At 59.7% G+C, this 20,007-nt stretch overlaps 2 protein-coding genes across 9 annotated transcripts in view; one reads left to right on the forward strand and one right to left on the reverse strand.

Moving 5' to 3' along the window:
- PPIP5K1 (diphosphoinositol pentakisphosphate kinase 1) overlaps window positions 1-8,997 on the reverse strand; it is a 46,204-nt gene extending 37,207 nt beyond the window's left edge. For 4 of the 8 annotated variants that reach the window (XM_065688682.1, XM_065688681.1, XM_065688680.1 and 1 more), the window contains exons 1-8: window positions 8,948-8,997; window positions 4,721-4,890; window positions 4,252-4,426; window positions 2,062-2,257; window positions 1,883-1,973; window positions 1,557-1,642; window positions 1,166-1,320; window positions 92-193 (exon numbers count right to left, since the gene is read on the reverse strand). In XM_065688682.1, the coding sequence (XP_065544754.1) occupies window positions 92-193; window positions 1,166-1,320; window positions 1,557-1,642; window positions 1,883-1,973; window positions 2,062-2,257; window positions 4,252-4,398 (777 nt within the window). In that variant the 5' untranslated portion in view covers window positions 4,399-4,426; window positions 4,721-4,890; window positions 8,948-8,997. Of the gene's footprint in view, window positions 1-91; window positions 194-1,165; window positions 1,321-1,556; window positions 1,643-1,882; window positions 1,974-2,061; window positions 2,258-4,251; window positions 4,427-4,720; window positions 4,891-5,223; window positions 5,329-7,912; window positions 8,156-8,762; window positions 8,860-8,947 lie in introns of those variants that run through there. The other 4 variants (XM_065688675.1, XM_065688679.1, XM_065688678.1 and 1 more) reach the window with 4 other exon arrangements.
- Window positions 8,998-9,701: 704 nt separating this feature from the next.
- Window positions 9,702-18,039, forward strand: CKMT1A (creatine kinase, mitochondrial 1A). Its single transcript, XM_065688239.1, has 9 exons — window positions 9,702-9,877; window positions 14,295-14,493; window positions 14,862-14,957; window positions 15,076-15,297; window positions 15,799-15,884; window positions 16,845-16,968; window positions 17,116-17,250; window positions 17,470-17,595; window positions 17,800-18,039. Exons 1-9 carry the CDS (start codon window positions 9,729-9,731, stop codon window positions 17,914-17,916), a joined length of 1,254 nt encoding a protein of 417 aa, XP_065544311.1. The 5' UTR covers window positions 9,702-9,728; the 3' UTR covers window positions 17,917-18,039.
- Window positions 18,040-20,007: the final 1,968 nt, after the last annotated feature.

Genomic DNA, 20,007 nt, shown 5'->3' on the forward strand with positions numbered 1-20,007 from the left:
TCCGGAACCTAAGTAGGACTAAGCAGGACTGCCCAACTTTCAGGAATCCCAGGACTGCTGAAGGATGGAGCTAATCCAGACTCTTCCTTACCTTTACATCAGTGCCATCTGTAGGCATAAATTCCTCATAAATGTATGAGCCCGTCTTCCTCACACTGCTCTCTGGGGAATACACACTACTCCGGCTGCCAATCTGAAAGTGCAGAATAAACACCTCAAGGAAGAGCATGGAGCTCCTTTTCTTAGATGGAAGAACAAAAAGAGTAAGTTTCATTGCACATGCCAAGAATTAGCAGAATGCCTCTCAGAACTCCCACCTATTCCAGCACACTTATTTATATAAGATAAAAGAGACTCAAAAACACAGCCTTTTCCAGGCTTTAAAGACAAGAAAAGTTATTACGGACCGTTAGGTCGACTCCAATCATTACAAGGATATGGAACAAAAAACAGTGGCTAAGGACCTAGAAAGAAAGGAGCCTAGATAATAATCAAATGAGAATAAAGGATGATAGGCAATAATCAGAGCAATTTAACTTCTTTCTCAGACAGGTGACTGATCTTATGGGTACAGGATGATGTTATTTTCATTTTTAGTAAGGCTTTGGATACAACCTCAAGTGGCATGCCTGCACGTTACCTAAGGAAACAATTCATTTATTAATGGCAGATATGTGACTGATTGGAAAAAAGATACATCACAGCTATTAACTGTGTGCTGGCAAAGTGGAAGTATGTAAGGGCAGATGTCCAGTGCAATCTAAGAATGAATACCTCATTTAACACGTTTTCAAGCTACACTAACCTGAGAAGGGCAACAATGATGCTAGAAGACAGGAACATAAGTTTAAAAAAATTTATCTCCATAAACTGAGGAAGTGATCTGGAAAAAACAGCATGCAGCTCAACACGGAACATGGCTCTGTGACTGCTACACAGGACACAGGTCAAATGGGAAGGCAAAGTCAGCACTACCTCTAAAATATCTCCTTTTGCAATTCCCAGATAGATGGGGTTGAGCTAGAAGATCTAACGTCTAGATCTCCCCAGCACAAACCCTTCCTTTCCCCTCCATGTGCCCCCAAGACTCCTTCCTGAAGCCACATGGGTTTCAGAGCCACATATCTGTTGGTTCCAGCACCAAACCTGGAGTCCCCTTCCTCACCTTCCGAAAGAGCCGCTGGCTGCCCCCACCTGCTGACGTCGGGTAGTAAATGTACACATTATGGTCTTCAGCACTGACTGGCTTCTCTACAAATGGCTTTGGGAAAACAGCTCCATTTACCTCTACGTGGTCCTCCCCTTCCACCAAGTTGCACTCTGGAGACAAAGCACAGCAGCAGCACTTCAGGAAAGGGTGCAACAGCCCCAGTGCAGAGCTGAAGCCCTTCAGCCCTGGCCCGGCAGACAGTTCTGCTGTTGGGATCTTTGTTCACAGAAAACAACAGACTTGTGAATCAGGCCTCTCCAAACTGATTGTCAGTACCTGTTCCCTGCAGAGTATCTTAAATAGTGCAGTACACGACAGTGGCTTTCAGCAGAGGCTGGACACTGACCTTCTGGTCTATCAGGATCTCGATTGAGCACAGCATAGCGGGGCAAGTCTATCCCCTCTTCTTGAAGGATCCGATACACTTCACGCCTGTAGAGTACAGAAACGGTATCACAAGAGCCTAGAATGTCCTCACTATGTGCCAAGGCTTCACTCCCACAGATGAAGAACAAAGTCAAATGAACACAAAAAATCCTCAAGACCGAGAAAGGTCCCCTTCCTCCCCATCTCACTCATTTGCTTGTGGCCAGGAAGACAAAGTTTGCACAGCATGCTGAGGAGAAGAATCACACAAAGGAAAAGGTGCTTTAGTGGATCACAAACACCTACCTGTCCTGGATGTAATACTGCATGTCAAGGTCATTAATCAAAAATGGCTTGCACAGCTTGGCATAAGCAACTGCTTTATCCAGGGGGAATCCTGAAATACAAAGGCAGGGAGTGGAAAATGAGTGAAAGGTCCCTTGCCTAGATCTCAAGTATGCTAAAGCCTGCCATGGACATTTTACCTTTGGAGTGGAAGGATATGAGGCAGTCACAAGAGGGCCAGTTCTCCACCGGTTCATTCAGGATAACATCTTCCCCCATGATCACCACTGTGATATACTCAAACTTGCACAGACGCTCCAGAATCTGTGTCATGGGCTTTGACTTGGACTTTTTGGTCATGGCACAGATTCCAACCACAATCTGCCGTTCAGGCGGCTAAAGGAAGACAGAGATCCATTTAGTGCTAAGGGACTAAATTTTTAGTACTAAGTACTAAATTTAATAAATTGAATTCAAACTATAACAATGTAGAAACGCAGAACAAACATAGAACGCATGACATCCTTGTCTTTAAACTGGAGAGACATCAATTTGATGGATGGACCACTCGGTGGATAAAGAACTGGCTGGGTGGCAGCACACAAAGAGTTGTGGTCAATGGCTTAATGTCCAGTGGGAGACCAGTAGTGAGTGGTGTCCCTCAGGGATCGGTGCTGGGACTGGTCTTGCTCAACATCTTTGTAGGTGACATGGACAGTGGGATTGAGTGCACCCTCAGCAAGTTTGCCGATGACACCAAGCTGTGTGGTTCAGTCGATATGCTGGAGGGAAGGGATGCCATCCAGAGGGACCTCGACACGCCTGTGAGGTGGGCTGATGCCAACCTTATGAAGTTCAACCATGACAAGTGCAAGGTCCTACACCTGGGTCGGAGCAATCCCAGGCACAGCTACAGATTGGGCAAAAAAGAGATTCAGAGCAGCCCTGCGGAGAAGGATGTGGGTGTGCTGGTCAATGAGAAAATGAACATGGGCCGGCCTCAGTGTGCACTCACAGCCCAGAAACCAACCGCATCCTGGGCAGCATCCAAAGGAGCGTGACCAACAGGTCGAAGGAGGTGATCCTGCCCCTCTACTCTGCTCTTGTGAGACCTCACCTGGAGCATTGTGTGCAGTTCTGGTGTCCTCAACATAAAAAGGACATGGAACTGCTGGAACAAGTCCAGAGGAGGCCACGAGGATGATCAGGGGCTGGAGCACCTCCCGTATGAAGACAGGCTGAGGAAGTTGGGGCTGTTCAGCCTGAAGAAGAGAAGGCTGCATGGAGACCTCAGAGCAGCCTTCCAGTACCTGAAGGGGGCCTATAGGGATGCTGGGGAGGGACTGTTCATTAGGGACTGAAGTGATAGGACAATGGATAGCGGGTTAAAACAGGAGAATTTTAGATTGGATATAAGGAGGAAGTTCTTTACTGTTAGGCTGGTGAGGCACTGGAATGGGTTGCCCAAGGAAATTGTGAATGCTCCATCCCTAGCAGTGTTCAAGGCCAGGTTAGACAGAGCCGTGGGTGGCACAGTTTAGTGTGAGGTGTCCCTGCCCATGGCAAGGAGGTTGGAACTGGATGATCTTAAGGTCCTTTCCAACCCTAACTATTCTATGATTCTATGACTGTGGGTTACCCATCACAAAACCATGGCTTCAAACCGTAAGCTGAGATACTGGAAGTTACTGCACAGACTTGCAAAGTCAAGGCTCCACAGCAAAAACATCTGGGAAATGAAAGGGTTTCCAAATCCTTCACCACACCTGATAAATAGCTCCGCTCAATAGGAAGGTACACAATACTGCATGGGTCTGAACAACCCACTTGCAACGGAGACTCTGGATACAGAGGCAGCGGAAATGATGCTGCACTGGTGAATGGTCCCAGCAATTCATACAGCCAGCAGCAACGTTCCTGCTGCATGCAGGTCTCGTACAGAACACCAAATGTAACATTTAACATGACACTAAATAGAGGCCAAAAGCAGTCAAGAGATGGAGATCATTCTCCTTTCTGCATCCTGTTCCTAGAGATTACAGAAAAGAATAAACGCTTCCTTTCTGCAGACACAGCTCTGCCCTTTTCACAGTTCCCAGAATTTGTCTCAGAAATTTCCCTGGTGAAACAGGAAGGTTTATGGGAGCATCAAGGTTAAGTTGCTAGGACAAAGAAATCTGCTGTTGTGCCTGAAAAAGACCTGCAAGCAAAAAGGCTGGGATTGCTGCAGCATGAGGAGTGAGCATGGCAGCGCAGCAATGCCACGCAGCCTGTGCCACGTCCCCAGGAGTCCCAATGGCCCGCAGCCTCAGCAGCAACCACACAAACCCTGGCTGAGACCCAGGAATCCTGCACAGATGCTCCAACCCAGAATGCCAGCACCTCCTTACCGACTCCTCCTCTTCATCATCTTCAAAGAAATCTGTTTCGTCTGTCTTCATGTTTGATCCCAGAAAGTCCGTCTCATCATCCCTGGAACCGACAACAAACCTGGGAGCGGAGTTCTCTCCCTCACTGGAGGTCGTCAGGGACGACATTGCAGCTCCGGTGGCCAACCATTCCGCTCTGGAATCCCAGCATGAAGAAAGGGAAAGAGAAGGTCAGAGGCAGGGTGAGCCAGGGCCAGCCGTGCTACTGGAAGCCGTGATGGTGCAGAGGGCAGGGACTCATCTGGCTTGAGTCAGCCCAGGGATGTGTTGCCCAGTACAAAGGGGAGGAGCAGGAAGAGACCCTCAGGGTGGGAGGGGATCAGTATTCAGAATCATTTTAGATGGGCAGCTCTACTGTGTAGTTAACCCCTTTACACTGACCAGGAAAGGGACAGTGTCACTGCCAGCACTGAAATCATGTAAAACTTACAATTATGCATGCTCCAAGCGACTGCCTAAATCATGGATGGGGAGAGTGGACACTCTCAGAGGCTCGTACACCCAAAGACATCAACTGGGACTCCACAAGTTAGGACAAAGCTGAGGGCAGTGATGGTGGCTTCCCAGTTGCCAATTTTCATCCTTTCAGCTCAAGAAGACCTAGAGTAACAGAAAGATCCGTTTGAGAGGAGCATGAGTCTGCGGGGAGGAGGGAAAGAGCCAGCTCTTTGGGAGGGAAAGAGGACACAAGAGGAAACATCAGCAACAGTCTGGGTTGCAGGTCAAGGCTCCTGAGTTTGCAAGCTGGCTCCGATTTACTCTATGACCACAGAAGCTGATAATCGGGATACAAGCTCTGCTTTATAAACACCAGGAAAGAAAGGAGAGTGTCTTGCACTGTCACCTACAGCAGCAGCACTGCCTGCCACCGCAGCAGTCGGGTTGAATATACCATATGCATGCCCTGCACACACCAAGGACACAGCTGCTCACCTCTGACCATAGCTGCACCACATAATGTCATGCTGTTGCCCTTTACTGTTTTCCCCAACTGGAAAGTGGCCAAAAGCATTCCTCCCATACAAGTGCAACCTTGAGAAGAGGGCATTGTGAGCACCTGATGGTATTACATACTTCCAAAAACTGGGCATGAGAAACTACCACTGCTTCTCATGCTCTCACATGCCTCCCAGCACCCCCCAGATGCCTCCCAGCACCTCCCAGACCAAGTCCCTGAGCTTCCTCCCCTGTTGAGCACGGTTCCCTTTGCAGCCAGCACTCAGCAGGAGGCTGCACTGCCACGTACAGTTGTGAGCTCCCAGTGCTCTGGCAGCTCCTCTGCCCTGAGCAGAGCCACTGCCTGCCAGCGGCACGGGTTTACAGTAGGCAAGAATCCTCTTGCCAGGAACACGGGTGGGATGGGCAGGAGAAACACACAGAGCAATCCAGCCGCTTGTGAAATTGCCTTGGAAATAAAGGACAGAAGCAAGCATGCCTGCACACAGAAAGGCTGTGCACGCTCCCCAAATGGACAAATGTAACAGGTAAGCACTCAGAGAAAGAGCTCGACAGAAGCACCCCCCAATGTCCCACAGCCCACTCCCAGGGCTGCCCGTTATCACACTGCATCTACTGGAGGAGCCGACACCAACCCAACAGGAACCAGAGGTGACAGAGCGAGCCTGGACTTCACACCCAGGTGAGGCCGCCCGAGGCCGCCTGGCTCTAGCCCACGTGGGTACCCAGTGCCACCTGCTCCTGCACGGGCCTCGGGCAGCGGCATGCAGAGGCAGCTGTAATTCACCACCAGTACTCTGCTGGCGGGAGCAGCAGCTCTGGCCCGCCAGGCTAGGCAGGCACCTGATGTGCGCTCCACACAGCTCTGCTTTCACATGAGGACACAAACAGGGTGCCCGACATGCTCAGGAACCATTTCCACTCTTGTGCCTTGCTGCCAGTGCAGAATGAGCCCTTAGCAGCTCAATGGCTGATGATTTAATGAAGTAAACCATGCAAGGAGAGGAGGAGGGTTGTCTTCTCCAATCCCTTATGGCCCTCCCTCCTGGAAAAAAAAACCAGATCAAGCAGCAGGAAAACCTTTGCCCTAAGAAATCGTTGAGTTCCCTACATCCCTGCTCCTAGCCCAGAAAAAACCCTCTGCCTTATCTGTAGCTATTTCTAGAGGTCATGACACACCGCACTCGAAGCGGGCAAAAACCTGGAGTCTTGCTGAAGCCAACAGCCACTGATGCATCAGGCATGCCCCTGGTGTTAACAGGGAAAGCCTCATGAGCTCAGGTAGCCTCTAGTGTGAGGAAAGGGAGAGCGCATAATGAAAGCCTTTTAAAGTTACTCTTTAAAGTAGATCCCTTATCTGACTAGATTCATTGCAAGAGAGGCCACAGACTCTTGATGAAACAAAGTTTTTATCTACAGGCATAACTAAGGCAGGTAAAATCCAGACAGCCTGTTGCTGTTAAAGAGAAGCAGGCAAATGGAGCTCTACCCTGAGCTCCAAAGCTTTTGGCCATTACCAAAGGCCAGTAACACGAGGTGTTGTCCCCATGCCTGATCCAGCTCCAGTGCTGGGTGCCAAGAGAGTCCAACTTCCCCCACAGAAATGTCAGCAGCAAGTTCCTTCAGGGTGCTCAGCCCACACCACGACCACCATTACCTCCTTTCTTCAAACCTAGAGCTATGAGAGGCAATGACAGCTCGTGATGCTGACAGCTCTGCACCATCCTCACTGCTTCCTGAGCTAACTGCTCCTAGAGGTCATACATTCAGTCCAGTGCCCACTTGCAGAGAGTACTACAGGTCTTACCTTTCACTAATCACAGCAAGCAAATTAAGTGTTAACAGTGCTGGCTGTATAGTTCAAGAGAGACAAAAGCATCTACATGGCTCTGACGCACACACAGAGAAAGGTAAAGATGGAATATTCAGGCTTGCTGGTCCCGTCACAGCTACACAAGGAAGTACACACCAGCAGCTGCAGTTAAAGACATTCTTGCACTCCCTTCCCAGAAGGGCAGCTATGATCTCCTGCACAATCATACTGAAGGCTACTATAACCACCTATAGCAGCCAGAAGCTGCTGACCCACAACCTGGAACTGAGACATAGACCTTGCCTCTCTGTGTCCTGGGGCTAATTCAGCTCCCTAGACCACCCTGTATTAGTGACAACAAATTAAGTTTAGTAAGTTGTTTTCTGGTTCCCCAGCGGTTCATTCTGGCACTGTCCAGATGAGGATGTTCACGGAGTAGAGAGACTTGTTCTCTGTGCCCCACTTCTGAGGTACCAGAAATGTGGGAGAGAAGGCGACATGACCAGGTCTCGTATGAACTCTGTACTCAGTGTGGCATTGCCCACTAAAAAGAGTGGGCTTGGGCATTGCCTTTTGGTTCATTTGGTTTTTAAACACCTGATTTCAAGGTGCAGTCCCCACAGAGGGGGCTGGAGGATGAGGAATGCAGCAGCTGAGTGAGGCTCACCACCTGCCTGAGCAGAGGCCAGGCCCTTGTTCCCCAGGAGCACTGGGAGGGAGGCCCCAGGAGTACAGGTACCACCTGCAGGTAACAACCAACCTGAAAGGCTGCTCAGTGAAGCACCTTTGCCCAAAGTGACTCCCACTGCCACAAGGGCTGTTTGTACCAAGGGCAATTACATACATACTTACAAAAGGTGAAAGCTGTACTCTTATCGTAGACACTCAATTGCTTCAGAAGAACACTTATTCCGGAGTTAATAATTAAAAGCTCTTTGGAGGTGGTGTGCGAAAGCAAGCTCTCTCTGCTCTGTTAACAGAGGCTCAGCATGGTCACAACCAGGAAGCTGAAGTCCAGCTTCTATAGATGAGTTCTGCCCATTCGAGCAGCACTTCTGGGAACTCCGAGGCCGTGGACATCTCCAGGACCAGCCCGCGATGGTGGAAGCGCTGTGGCTGTGGCTGTGGCTGCCCGGCCAGGAGCGGCTCTGCTGCACAATACCCTGCAAGCTCCCAACAGCCTCCTGCCTTACCGCTTCCGCGCCGGAGCGAGCGCGGCGCTGCTCCCAGCACCTGCGGCGCTTCTTGCCTGATGAGGTCGTTTCTAATGAGGCTTTTTAATGAGATCCTTAAGTGCGAAACTCCACAGCATCGCGATGTACCTGACACGTAACGCAGGTTCATCCGCCCGTGCCTCCCGGCCCTTCCCTCGCACCAAGCGCGGTGCAGACACAGCCCCCGCACACCCGCTCGGGGAGAGGGAGGCCGAGGCAGCGGCTGCTCCCCCAGGGCCGCTCCCCCCCCGGGCGGCACTGACACGGTCACGGTCACGGTCACGGTCACGCCAACCCAGAGGCCGCCCGTTCCCCGCGACACCGCCCGGAAGGGGCTGCCGGGCCCGCTCAGCCACCGCCCCGCCCGCCGCCCCGCGGGCCCTCCCGGCCGGAGACGGCGGACGCTGGGCCCGAGAGCCGCGGCCGGGCCGAGCCGGCAGGATGCGGCTGCGGGGGGCAGGGCTGCGGGAGCCGGGGCTGCCACCTACCCTGCACCCCCCGACAGTCACGGACGAGCCGGGCCCAGCGGCGGTGCGGCCGAGACCCCCCCGTTTCCCTTCCCTCGCTCGGCGCCGCCCGGCCCGGCCCCGGCCCGGCGCACCGCGGACGCCTCAGCACCCCGCGGCGGCGGCAGGGGGCGCGACGCCGGGGGCCGCCATTTCCCTCCGCTCACCTGCGGCCTCCGAGCGCACCCTGCGCCGCCGGCGCTGCCGCAGGCCAATCAGGACCTGCTGACGGCCGAAACCAGCCAATGGGCGGGCAGGAGGGCGTGGCCAGCCGGACGCCGACCGGGCGTGGGGTGGCGGCCCCTGGCGGCGGCGGTGAGCGCTGCGCGGCCGGGTGCGCAGCGCGCACGTGGGGCCCGGGCCCAGCGCCGGGCACCGGGTCCCGCGTTACCACGGCAACCGCGCCGCGTGCGCCGCCCCCCCCGCCGTGCCCGTGCCGCGGGGCCCGCAGCGCTCCCCGCCCCGCTGCCGTGAACCCGCCCTACCCCGGCGCGTGCGGCCCGAGGAGGGAGCGCCCGGCACCGGGCAGCGGCACAGGGCACGGCGGGGTGGGGGTGCCGGTGACCAGGACCCGTCCGCCGGCCCCGCGGCACGTCCCGGTCCGCATCCCACGCGTGGCTCCCGGCCGCCCGGAAGCCGCGTCCGCGGCGCCCGGCTTCAAGCGCGCGGCCTCCCCGCGGCCTCCCCGCGCCGCGCCGAGCCCGACCCGGGGCGCGCGGGTGCGCGGGGCCGGGCGCAGCGGCCCCCGGCGCTGTCCGTCTCGCGGTGCTGAAGGCGGCGGCGGCCCCGGGGCGGGGCGGGGCGGGGCCCGCGGCGGGCAGGTGGCGGTGCCTCGCGCCCCCCCGTGCCCGGCCGCTCTCCGCCTCCGCGCCCCCTCCCGCCGCCGCTCCCAGCCCGGCTCCCGCTTCCATTCCCATCACGTCCTGGTCCCTGCCGCGCCGCTCCGCCATGGCCGGCACCTTCGCTCGCGCGCTGTCCGCCCGCCGCTCCGCCGGCCTCCTGGCAATGGTGGGCGCCGGCTCCCTCGCCGCCGGCTTCCTGCTCGCCCGGGACCCGGTCAGCGCCGGCCACCGGCAGCGGCGGCGTTACCCGCCCAGGTACTTGCGGGAGGGCGGCGGGCAGGGGCCGGTCCCTGCGGCACCAGCGTCGGAGAGGGCACGGGGCTGTCCTGGAGAGGGGGGGTCCCTGGTTGCGGCGGGGCGGGGGCTCTGCTCCTCCGCAGGATGGGGGTGACCGGGACGTCCCGGGGCCCCGGCCGGCGGCTGCGGGGGCTCGGCCGTGTTGAACGGAGCCGCCCAAGGGCACCGGCACCGCCGCGGCGGGGCCTCCGCGCCCTCCCCGAGGGCTGGGCCGCCCCAACCACCGCCCCAACCCCTGCGCGGCCACCGGGACCCGCACGGGACCCGCCCTGAGCCGGGGCCGCGGGCCCCCCCCCGGCGCATCCCCCTGCCCGCGGCCCGGCTCCCCGGCACCGTCCCAGCGCTGCCGGCAGCCCCGGGACAAGCCGCTGCCCCGCAGCATGGAGCGGGAGGGAGCGGGGAGGAACAGGGGCTTGCCAGTGGGGCTGGGGTCCGGGGGACTCGGAGCTGCTGGGGCAAGGGAGGACAAAGCCCAGGCTTGGCGCGGCTGTGGCAGGAGCCAGGGGACACTTGCCAAGGTCCTGGTGGGAACTGGATGGAGCAGAAGGACTCATTCCCTCCTCCCGGCCAAGTACCCGGGAGCTCCGCCTGCATGAGCCGGTGTCAGGAGGCTCCTGAGCAGCCCCCGGGGGCTGGCGGCAGCTCCCGGCCTGGCCTCATCTGGCTGTAGCAGCCTTCCAAGGGCCAGCCTTGGGGACAGGGACTTCTCTATTCAACAGAAAGGTTTCCTGGCAGGTCCTCACTCTTCCGTCTCGGGCAGTTTGTAAAGGGAGAAGTGGAGGTGCCCGCAAGGGCTGAGCGGGCAGACCCCGGCCTGCGGGCAGATTTTGGACACAGCCGAGCCCTGGGATGTGTGATCAGGACCTGCGGGATGTGGGCATGGAGCCAAGCTGGGCCAGGCGGGTGCCTGCAGGGCCATGGCCCGGCTTAAGCATGCTTTTGGGGGTAATGCTGGCTCTCCAAGAGCCCTCACCCTATTTACACAACCTGTGCCTGATCTCTTAAGCCAGATAAGTGTCACAGCTGCAGAGCGGAGCCAAGGTTCAAGCACCAGCACAGAAGGCCTTGTGTCACTCCCCCTATGAACTACTCTTGCCAAGGGCTGGCCAGGGACCCTGGCTGGGCCACCAGCACATGGAGTGCTTTGGGGCTGAAGGCTGAAGCGATGCTGGCAGGTCCTGCTCGCTGCCCAGCCCGAAAGAGCATGTGGGGGCCGAGGCATAGGATGGGGCTGAAGGCAGGAGCTGCCTGTGCCTCACAGGCACTGGGCAGGAAAGAAACAGGGCCAGAATGGGAGAGGGACATGACGGCTACCAGCTGGTTCTTCCTCCTTGCCCCAGCACTGGCTGCTCTGTCTGGCACAGCTCAGTCAGGTCAGGAAAGCAAGGAGTGGGATTTCCTCCTCACCCTGATGCCGGTGGAGGCGGTGCGCAGGGAAGAAGCAGAGTGGGGAAGGAGGCAGCACGTTACTGCTCCAAACACATGCTGCGATCCCTGCACCAAACACAGTGCATTCGGAGAGCGGTGAGTCGCTGCATTGCAGGCTGAGAGCCATGCTCGTGCAGAAGCTGTGTGCTGACAGCAGTGCTGAGGCTCAGAAAGGAGGGGACAGAAATGGAGCCAGTTGGAAGAGTGACGAAGGTTGGATGTTACTGCTTATTCGCCTCCAAAGAGGTGAATAAACAGCAGGGAAGGAAGGGCTCAGGTGAGTCTGGAGGAGGGGGTGAACTCAAGGTAGGGAACGTGTCTGAGAAGCCCTAAAATGAGCTTCCTGGGAGGGTCTGTTCAACTGGGCATGGTTTTGTAATGGTGCCGACAACGGAAAAGAGCTTGAACAGAGCCCCAGGACCCAGCCACGGCATCCACACTGCGGGGTCCAGTCACCCACAGTGATTGTGCTCCTCTGCTCTTTAAGTCAAGTAACAGGAGACATTGGCAACAGCCTTGAGGGATCTGAGCAGCACTGGTTGTCACTGCACTGCTTGTCACTGCACGGCTTGTCACTGCACGGCTTGTCACTGCACTGCTTGTCACTGTACTGCTTGTCACTGCACTGCTTGTCACTGCACTGCTTGTCACTGCACTGCTTGTCACTGCACTGCGGTGCCAACGGCCACCCTGGGAGGCTCGGGCGCTTCCCCCGGGAGAGATGTGGGCACGGAGGTGCCAGCTGCAGTCCCACACGGTGCCTCGTTCGGACGGCAACGCCGGCGTTCCTGCCGGTGCCTCCACACAAAGCCCAAGCCCTGTCCTCCTGCAGAACACAGCGTGGGCTGCACTGCCTGCAGCAGCCTGAGCACCACGCACCCTGCACACACCACAGACCCCATGAACCCCACACACCGCACACAGATCACATGCACCCCACACACACCTCCCATGCACCTCGCACCCCCCACACCATCAGCATGAGCCCCCACAGAGCTGGTGACGCCAGGGAGGGCACTGGGGGTTATGGATCACGGTGCAGAGCCACGGGGAGATGCAGGGGGCTCCGCTCCCGGGGAGGCTGCTCCGAGGGGAAGCACCTCCTCGTGCGAGGACAAGGAGGGCAGCGGCTCCCGGCGTTGCCCTGCTCACCCTGGCCCCCTCCAGCTTAGCTTAAAAGCTCTAGGAAGGCTGAAGAGAAACTCCCCGGACTTGCCGACTGTGATTCAGGGCTGTGCCGGGGAACGTGAGTCCGGAGCAGGAGCAGAATGAGCACTGCAGCAGGCACAGACCCCGCAGGCAGGGATAGAGTCTCAGGATTTTGGACTCTGACACCTCGGCGATGGTTGGGACTGCCCGTAGCAGGCAGCATGTATAAACCTGCTGCAGTCTCCTGCTTACTGGGAGTGAGCTCGCTTCCCTTAGCAACCTTTGCTGGCTTTCTGCACATAGTCTGCTGCCACCAGGGTGGAAAGCGCAGCAGGCTGTGCTCCTGGCAGCACTGGCTGTGCTGCAGTCAGAGGAGGAACTTGTCCAAGTGTCCCATTCTTGTCAGCAAACGCTTTTTATGAGAGTGTGTCTCCCCGGGGAGACGTGGGTCTGCAGCCAGCCGGCAGCAGGGGCAGGAGCAGGGGGGAGGCTGGGCAGGCTGCATCTGCTATCACACGAGTCAGCTTCTGAACTCGAGCATCTCTGCATGGCACAGATGTGGGTGGGCTGGGGGAGCAGCCCTTGGCCTGCACTGCCTGGGAAGAGCTCCAGCCTGGAGCAAAAGCCTCTTTGCACTGGTCCAGGCTGGAGCTGCCAGTGCTTTCCTACGCAGAGCAGACCCAAGCCCTACCTCCCTTTCTTTCTGCAAAGCGCAGGAAGCCACAAGCAGCAAAGAGCCGTAGGCGAGGGGCCAACGCACATTCCTGGTCCTGCAGATGCAGCCGGGAGGCGTGAGCGCTCGGCTCTGCAGCACCAGGACCCAGAGCAGGACCCGAGTGCCGCGGGGTGCCAGGCCTTGCTGCTGTGATGGCAGCCGGCTGCTGCTCCCACCGGCCCGGCCGCGCACCAGCCCCGTCACCTCCTCTGGCACAGGGATGGCCCCTGCCCAAGCTGCGCCGCCCCCAGCGCAGCGCCCGTCCAGGCTCAGGCCACCAGGCAGGATCCTGGGCTGACACGGGCCAGTCCTGACCCACTGTGGCAACAGAGGCACCATCTCCAGCAGGAGGGATTTGGCCAAGGAGAGCACTGTCGGGTCCTGCCCTGCCAGCCCCACATGAACGCAGAACAAGCTCAAAGCCCAGCTAAAGTGGGAATGAGGTCAGGGGATGGCCTCCCGCTAAGCTGATTAGAGGAAAGCATACCCCTAATACAATAAACTGCGCCGGAGCGGTGCGGATCCCACTGGCTGCAGATTGGGGTCAGCCAATCTCCTGCCCCACAGCATCTGGGCTGTGGGGAATGGGGCCCGGGGCTTGGCCAGTGGTTGAGCATACAGGGCCCCACGTGCTTCTGCCTCCTGCACCCAGTGCACACCCAGCCCACTGCCCACAGCCCCAGTGCTGGGCAGCACCATGGAGAAGAAGGGGAGTGAGACCCCCGGCAGCTCTGCACTGCCTCCTGCTAGCCCGGGCTGGAGCTGGGGCTGGGGCTGGCGTGGCCACCGCTTGGCCAGCAGGAGCATTCCCAGTGCCAGGCCCTGGTACATGGCTGATAAGGAGCCGCACCCAAACAACCAGCCCAGATTTGTTCATGAACTCTTGTCCTTGTGACATTGTCAGTCCTCGGCTCAGGCTGCTCCCTGCCCTTGCCGCGCAGTGCCTCTAACTGCTCTTCCTTGGCCTTTCCTGGTGTGCACAAGCAGAGCAGCTCAGCCTCCCTGCCCAGAGCTCCCCACTCCTGCCCTGAGGGTCTCTATGTCCTCCAGCCCCAGAGGACTCATCGGTCTCTCCTCCTGCAGTGCTGAGTACCCCGACCTGAGGAAGCACAATAACTGCATGGCCAGCAACCTGACACCAGCCATCTACAGCAGGCTCTGTGACAAAGCCACCTCAAACGGCTGGACCTTGGACCAGTGCATCCAGACGGGCGTTGACAACCCTGGCCACCCCTTCATCAAGACTGTGGGCATCGTAGCAGGCGATGAAGAAAGCTATGAGGTGAGTGGCAACCCTGCCTGCGGCAGCCTGGTACCTGTGGCACATCCAGCAGCCTGGATATCAGTGCCCATCTCCTGCTGCCCAGCCCTGGCAGCTGCAGAGGCGCCTTGGCCAGCCCCAGTGTGTCCCTGTAGGACACGGGGCTCCTTCAGAGCAGCTTCCCTGGAGCCCTGCATCATCCTCCTCCTCCTCCTCCTTGCTGGGGCAGCAGCGGCCCCATGAATTGCTATTGCATTGGATGGCAAGACACACCATGGCCCCAGCCACCCTCTGTAGCTCCCCTGCTGCCACATCCCCCGTGCTGGCAGCGAGGCTATGTCCGTGGGGCACAGGGTCCGCATGGTGCCCATCATCCTGCTTGCTTCCAGGTGTTTGCTGACATATTCGACCCCGTGATCCAGGAGCGGCACAATGGCTTCAACCCGCGCACCATGAAGCACTTCACAGACCTGGACGCCACAAAGGTGAAGGAGCTGGGCAGTGGTGCTGTGCACGGGGGTCCCTCCCCGGGGCCTCGGGGACAGGGCCCCTGCGAGCACCGGTGTCCTCCCGTAAGCGCCCCGTGGCTCCTGTCTGTTCCAGATCAAATTTGGCCACTTCGATGAGCGCTATGTGCTCTCGTCCCGGGTCCGGACCGGGCGCAGCATCCGCGGGCTGAGCCTGCCGCCAGCCTGCACCCGTGCCGAGCGGCGGGAGGTGGAGAAGGTGACTGTGGAGGCACTGAACGGCCTCACTGGAGACCTGTCGGGCCGGTACTACCGCCTCAGCGAGATGACGGAGAAGGAGCAGCAGCAGCTCATTGACGTGAGTCAGCGCGGCTCCTGGACCGCCAACCCAGCGCCTATGGAGCAGGACCCCTTCCCTGGTGTTGCTCCTCCAGGAGGCCGTGCCCTCCCTTCCCAGCCCCACTGCCCTATGGGACCAGGATCCCTTCCCAGTGAGGCTGCCCCTTGGTGCGGGGGGTGTTCCTGTGCTGCTCAGCCCTCCCACGCCGGGGAGGATGAAGCTCACTGAACGCAACCCCAGTAGCTCACAGCCCCTCCAGCTCTTGCCGCATGTCCCTGCCCATGCCCAGGGGAAGGCAGGCTTGTGGTACATGGCTGGTGCCCTGCTAGCCCCTGGAACAGGGTGGGCTGTGCACCAGCAGTCTTGTGCCTCCCTGGCCAGGAAGGCAGGGACTGCTGCGCACAGATGGGGGCAGCAGGTGAGCTCTCCCTGCCTGGGACGGCTGCGGTGCAGTGGGGCAGGGTGCCCTGGCACTGGCTGTGCAGCCCTGGCGAGCCCGTGCACTCTGCCTCCCTCCAGGACCACTTCCTCTTCGACAAACCAGTGTCCCCGCTCCTGACAGCCGCAGGAATGGCCCGGGACTGGCCCGACGCCCGAGGGATCTGGTGAGGATCTGCCCTGGCACCAGGCAGTCAGCAGGGCAGAAAGGCTGGGGCGATGCTGCTGCTCCATCAGGCTGCCCCAGCCCTGCCACCACGCTCCCCACACCGGCCGCGCTGCAGACCCAAGCACACACAGCACCAGTGCTCACCCACAGCTCTGGGCCTGACCTGGGAGCCCCTCCTGAGCTGCAGTCAGCAGCCACCCACTCCATGCACAAACCGCACCATCCTCCTGCAAGCGGAGCTTTGGAGCCAGCCCCTGCTGTCGGTGCTGCCCGCTCTCACCATCCTGTAGCACCTTGCACTCCAGGCTGCCAAAACCCCGTAACTGCCTTCTGCTGCCCAGGCAATCCCCAGCGCTGTTCCCAAACTTATCCTGTCACGATGTCATCTTACTGCATGCCCCAGCATCTATCTCTGCACAGCCGTGCAGCATCCCTGAGGTGACAGCCAGCTCCCGCCCTCGCTGGCACAGCACCTTTATAGCAGCCTCATGGAGAACAGCTCCACAGCACACATGGTCCCTAGCTCCAGCCACCCCTTAATCCAACATCCCAATACACACCCCACAACACCTCAGAGCCCCCTCCCGCTGCCTGCATGGCGCAGGAGCCATGTTCCTGTACCCAGTCTGGGCAGGGCTGCCACCACACTGGCACCGAACTGTGCCTCCCAAGCTGTGCTTGCCTGTACACATGGCACTTGAGCCAGCACCCATCCCCTGCAGCGATGCATGTGGATGAACGCTGGCCTGTCCCCAGGAGCATCTCCTGGCTGGCTGCCTTGCTGCCGGGCCGTGCTGTGGCAATGCGCTCCCAGCCACGGGCACAGGAAGGACTGGGGGCAGCACTGGCACCATGGCCACAGGGGCAGGAGGGGCATGGCTGGCCCTGGCATGGGTGGCTGGGTGGGCATGGGGCCTCTGCAGGCCACCAGCACAGTCAAACACTGCCCCATCCCCAGGCACAACAATGAGAAAACCTTCCTGATCTGGATCAACGAGGAGGACCACACGCGCATCATCTCCATGGAGAAGGGTGGCAACATGAAACGTGTCTTTGAGCGGTTCTGTCGTGGCCTGAAGGAGGCGAGTGCCCGGTGGCCCCACAGCGCCTGGCCCTTGACAGGCAGCATGGCTGGGGCTGAGCGGTGCTGCCATGCCTGGGGCTGAGCAGTGCCAAGCACTGGGCTCCCTGTGGCTGGGACTGAGCAGCTGCTTGTGCCTCTATCCCAGGTGGAGCGGTTAATCCAGGAGAGAGGCTGGGAGTTCATGTGGAACGAGCGGCTGGGCTACATCCTGACCTGCCCCTCCAACCTGGGCACTGGACTGCGAGCAGGTGTCCACATCAAGCTGCCGCTGCTCAGCAAGGTATCACTGTGGCCAGGGCTGTGGGAGGTGCAGGACTGCCCAGGACCCAGGAGCTCGTTTCAGGTTCCCCCAGGGGCCAGCCTGGCTCTGCTCAGGGCAGGGCTCCCTGTGGGATGTATGAGCCGCTGGCAGGGTCCTGTGAGAGGCGGGAGGGCTGCTCTGGGGAGCAGGCGCTGGCTGAGGGTCCCGCGGAGCGCTGACACTTTCTCTGGGCACCAGGACAGCCGCTTCCCTAAAATCCTGGAGAACCTCCGGCTGCAGAAGCGTGGGACAGGCGGTGTGGACACTGCAGCCACTGGCAGCATCTTTGACATCTCTAACCTGGACCGGCTGGGGAAGTCAGAGGTGAGTGTGAGGAAGAGCTGCTTTGGGGGAGCAAAGCTCTGGACGGCCCAGTGTGCCCCAGCCACTCAGGGGCCATGTGCTGGGGCTGGCACACGGGTGCAGTGGTGGCACCGCCTGCCCTTGGCACCAGTGGGACCAGCAGGAGCCCGGCTGCCGTGGCATCCTGAGACAGCCCCCAAGTCCCAGTGTGTGCTCCTGATGCAGGTGGAGCTGGTGCAGCTGGTGATAGACGGAGTGAACTACCTGATTGACTGTGAGCGGCGGCTGGAGAAAGGGCAGGACATCCGCATCCCTGCCCCATTGCCGCATGTCCGGCAGTGAGCTGGACCACGGCAGCGCCAGCCCTGTGGGACCCACCTCCCCTCATCCCTATAGTTTTTGTTGCCCCTGTGCCCAGCATGTTGCTGTATGCTGTTACCCACAACGCACCAGATCCCATAAACATGCGCTGCTTTAGCCGTGGCTCGGTCTCCTCTTCACCCCAGCACCCTGTGCCCTGCAGAAGGGCTTGCACCCTGTTCTGAGTTTCCTGCACTGCAGAGCTGCTGGGACAGACAACGCCAGGCAGGGAAAGGTGCTCTCAGGCCAGATGCTGTCAGGTACTGCTGTGGGCAGGGAGCAGAGCTCATCACTTGTGCCCATCGCAGTTTATTCCTGGGATGCTCACAGAAAGCATTGGGGCAGGCAGAGTAGGAGACCCAAGGTGAAAGCAGATGGGGGCCCCTCTCTGCTCCTACCTGCAGGAGAGAAAGCACTGTCAGAGCTGAGCACGCCAGCCCCAGCAGCGCATGGAGGAGCTCACATCTCTGCTGCTGCCAGTGCTCCAGGTGCAGTTCTGTGCAGGGGCAGCACCATCTGCCCCAGGGTAGCATAGGGCTGGGCTGGGGTCTCTGCAGACAATGACAATGCAGGGTGCAGGCTAGGGCTGGCCACACCACACGCGTAGCAACCTGAGCACGCAGTGCTGCTGGCCAGGAGGGCCACGGACACAGCCATAAAGGGGAAGACCTGTGACAGGCTGGCGAAGAGCTGGGGCTGAGACAGGGTCATTTGCGGAGCAGCAGCACGGCCACAACTGCAGAACCTCCTCCCCAGATATGGGTGACAGCACCTGCAAAGCTGCATGAGACCCAGCTCTGGCAGGACACAGCCCCAAGCCTCCAGCACAGGTCCAGTGCCACCCCACAGCGCCCTGGGTGAGCACCCCCGTGGCTCTGGAGCCCTTCACACGTTGGATCTCTGAATTCCAGCAAGTGCCTGCCATGTGCAGGTCTACACTCCCGTGTATGGGCCGTACCCCCACGTGCTGTGCACCCCCATCACACAAGCTCTGCAACCACTGCATGCAGGCTCTGCACACTCTGCCTCGTCCGAGCCCCTCTGATGCCGGTGCCGCAGGACCAGGAAGTGCTGCAGCGCTTCTGCCCCACCACCAGCACCAGCCCCTGGAAGCTCCCCCCTGGCACCTGCAGATAGTCCTGTGGGGCGGCCGCAGCTCAGCGCAGCCGGCAGCAGGGCCCCGGCACAGCCCTGTGCTTCACAGCATCCCACAGATGCACAGGATCCCCAAGGCAGGAGCACCCTCGCTGTCTTGGAGCAGCTCCCAGAGCACAGCCTGCGCTCCGTGTCCCAGCCCAGACCTCCTCGATCAGTGCCCCACATCGAGTCTGGGGCAGCTTCTCCACAAGGAAGCTGACGCAGCGGCAAGGGGAGGCTTTACCCCGAGCTGCAGTCCTGAGACTCCAGCCCAGGGCTGGCCATTAAGCAGAGCAGTGAACTGGCGCTGCTCCCACAGCGCCTGCACCGGCAGCTTCCAGGCATCAGCAGCGCTGCCCACGAAGCCCGGCTCCAGACCCTGCAGCTCCCAACCCTCCTCCGACAGAGGCAGCTCCGAAGACCCCGCGGACAGCCGGGACAGAGCCGCGCCGCCGGCCCTAATGCCTGCGCAGCCCCAGCCCTTGCCCCTGGCCCTGCCCGCTCACGCCGCTGCTGCCCCGCGGAGCTGCCTCCCGCGTGTCTCGGCTCGGGGCTGGCACCCGAGGCTGGGAGCGGCTCCGCTGCAGCTGACGCCGCCGAGCTCCTGCGCTGCCGCTGCCGGGACCCCGCCGCGGCCGCGGGCGCCGCCCGCCCGGACTCCGAGTTTCCACCCCGCGGCGGCCGCGGAGCCGTCGGCAGCGCCCCTGCTGGACCGGGGAGCGTCTGCTCGGAGTAACGGGCCGCAAGGGAGAACCGCGGGGGGCGCGGGGCCTCCGCCCCGGGCCGTTCTCACAGACCGCGCTCATCCCGCCCGGAGAAAAGCCGTCCAGGCCCGGTACACCGAGCCCGTAACCCACCGCGTGCCCAGAGCCAGGCCTCCCGGTGCCTGGTGGGAGCCGGTGTCCCAGGGCCGCTGCTGCCGCTGCTGCTGCGCGG

Source organism: Lathamus discolor, chromosome 8 (assembly GCF_037157495.1).
Source record: "Lathamus discolor isolate bLatDis1 chromosome 8, bLatDis1.hap1, whole genome shotgun sequence".
NCBI classification, from domain to species: Eukaryota; Metazoa; Chordata; class Aves; order Psittaciformes; family Psittacidae; genus Lathamus; species Lathamus discolor.

What these genes read in the sequence shown, in the direction of transcription:
- CKMT1A (XM_065688239.1), top strand. Translation starts at nt 9,729, where the DNA reads ATGGCCGGCACCTTCGCTCGCGCGCTGTCCGCCCGCCGCTCCGCCGGC. An exon ending in CGGCGGCGTTACCCGCCCAG is followed by an intron (nt 9,878 to 14,294) that starts GTACTTGCGGGA and finishes CTCCTCCTGCAG; the next exon opens with TGCTGAGTACCCCGACCTGA. An exon ending in GCGATGAAGAAAGCTATGAG is followed by an intron (nt 14,494 to 14,861) that starts GTGAGTGGCAAC and finishes GCTTGCTTCCAG; the next exon opens with GTGTTTGCTGACATATTCGA.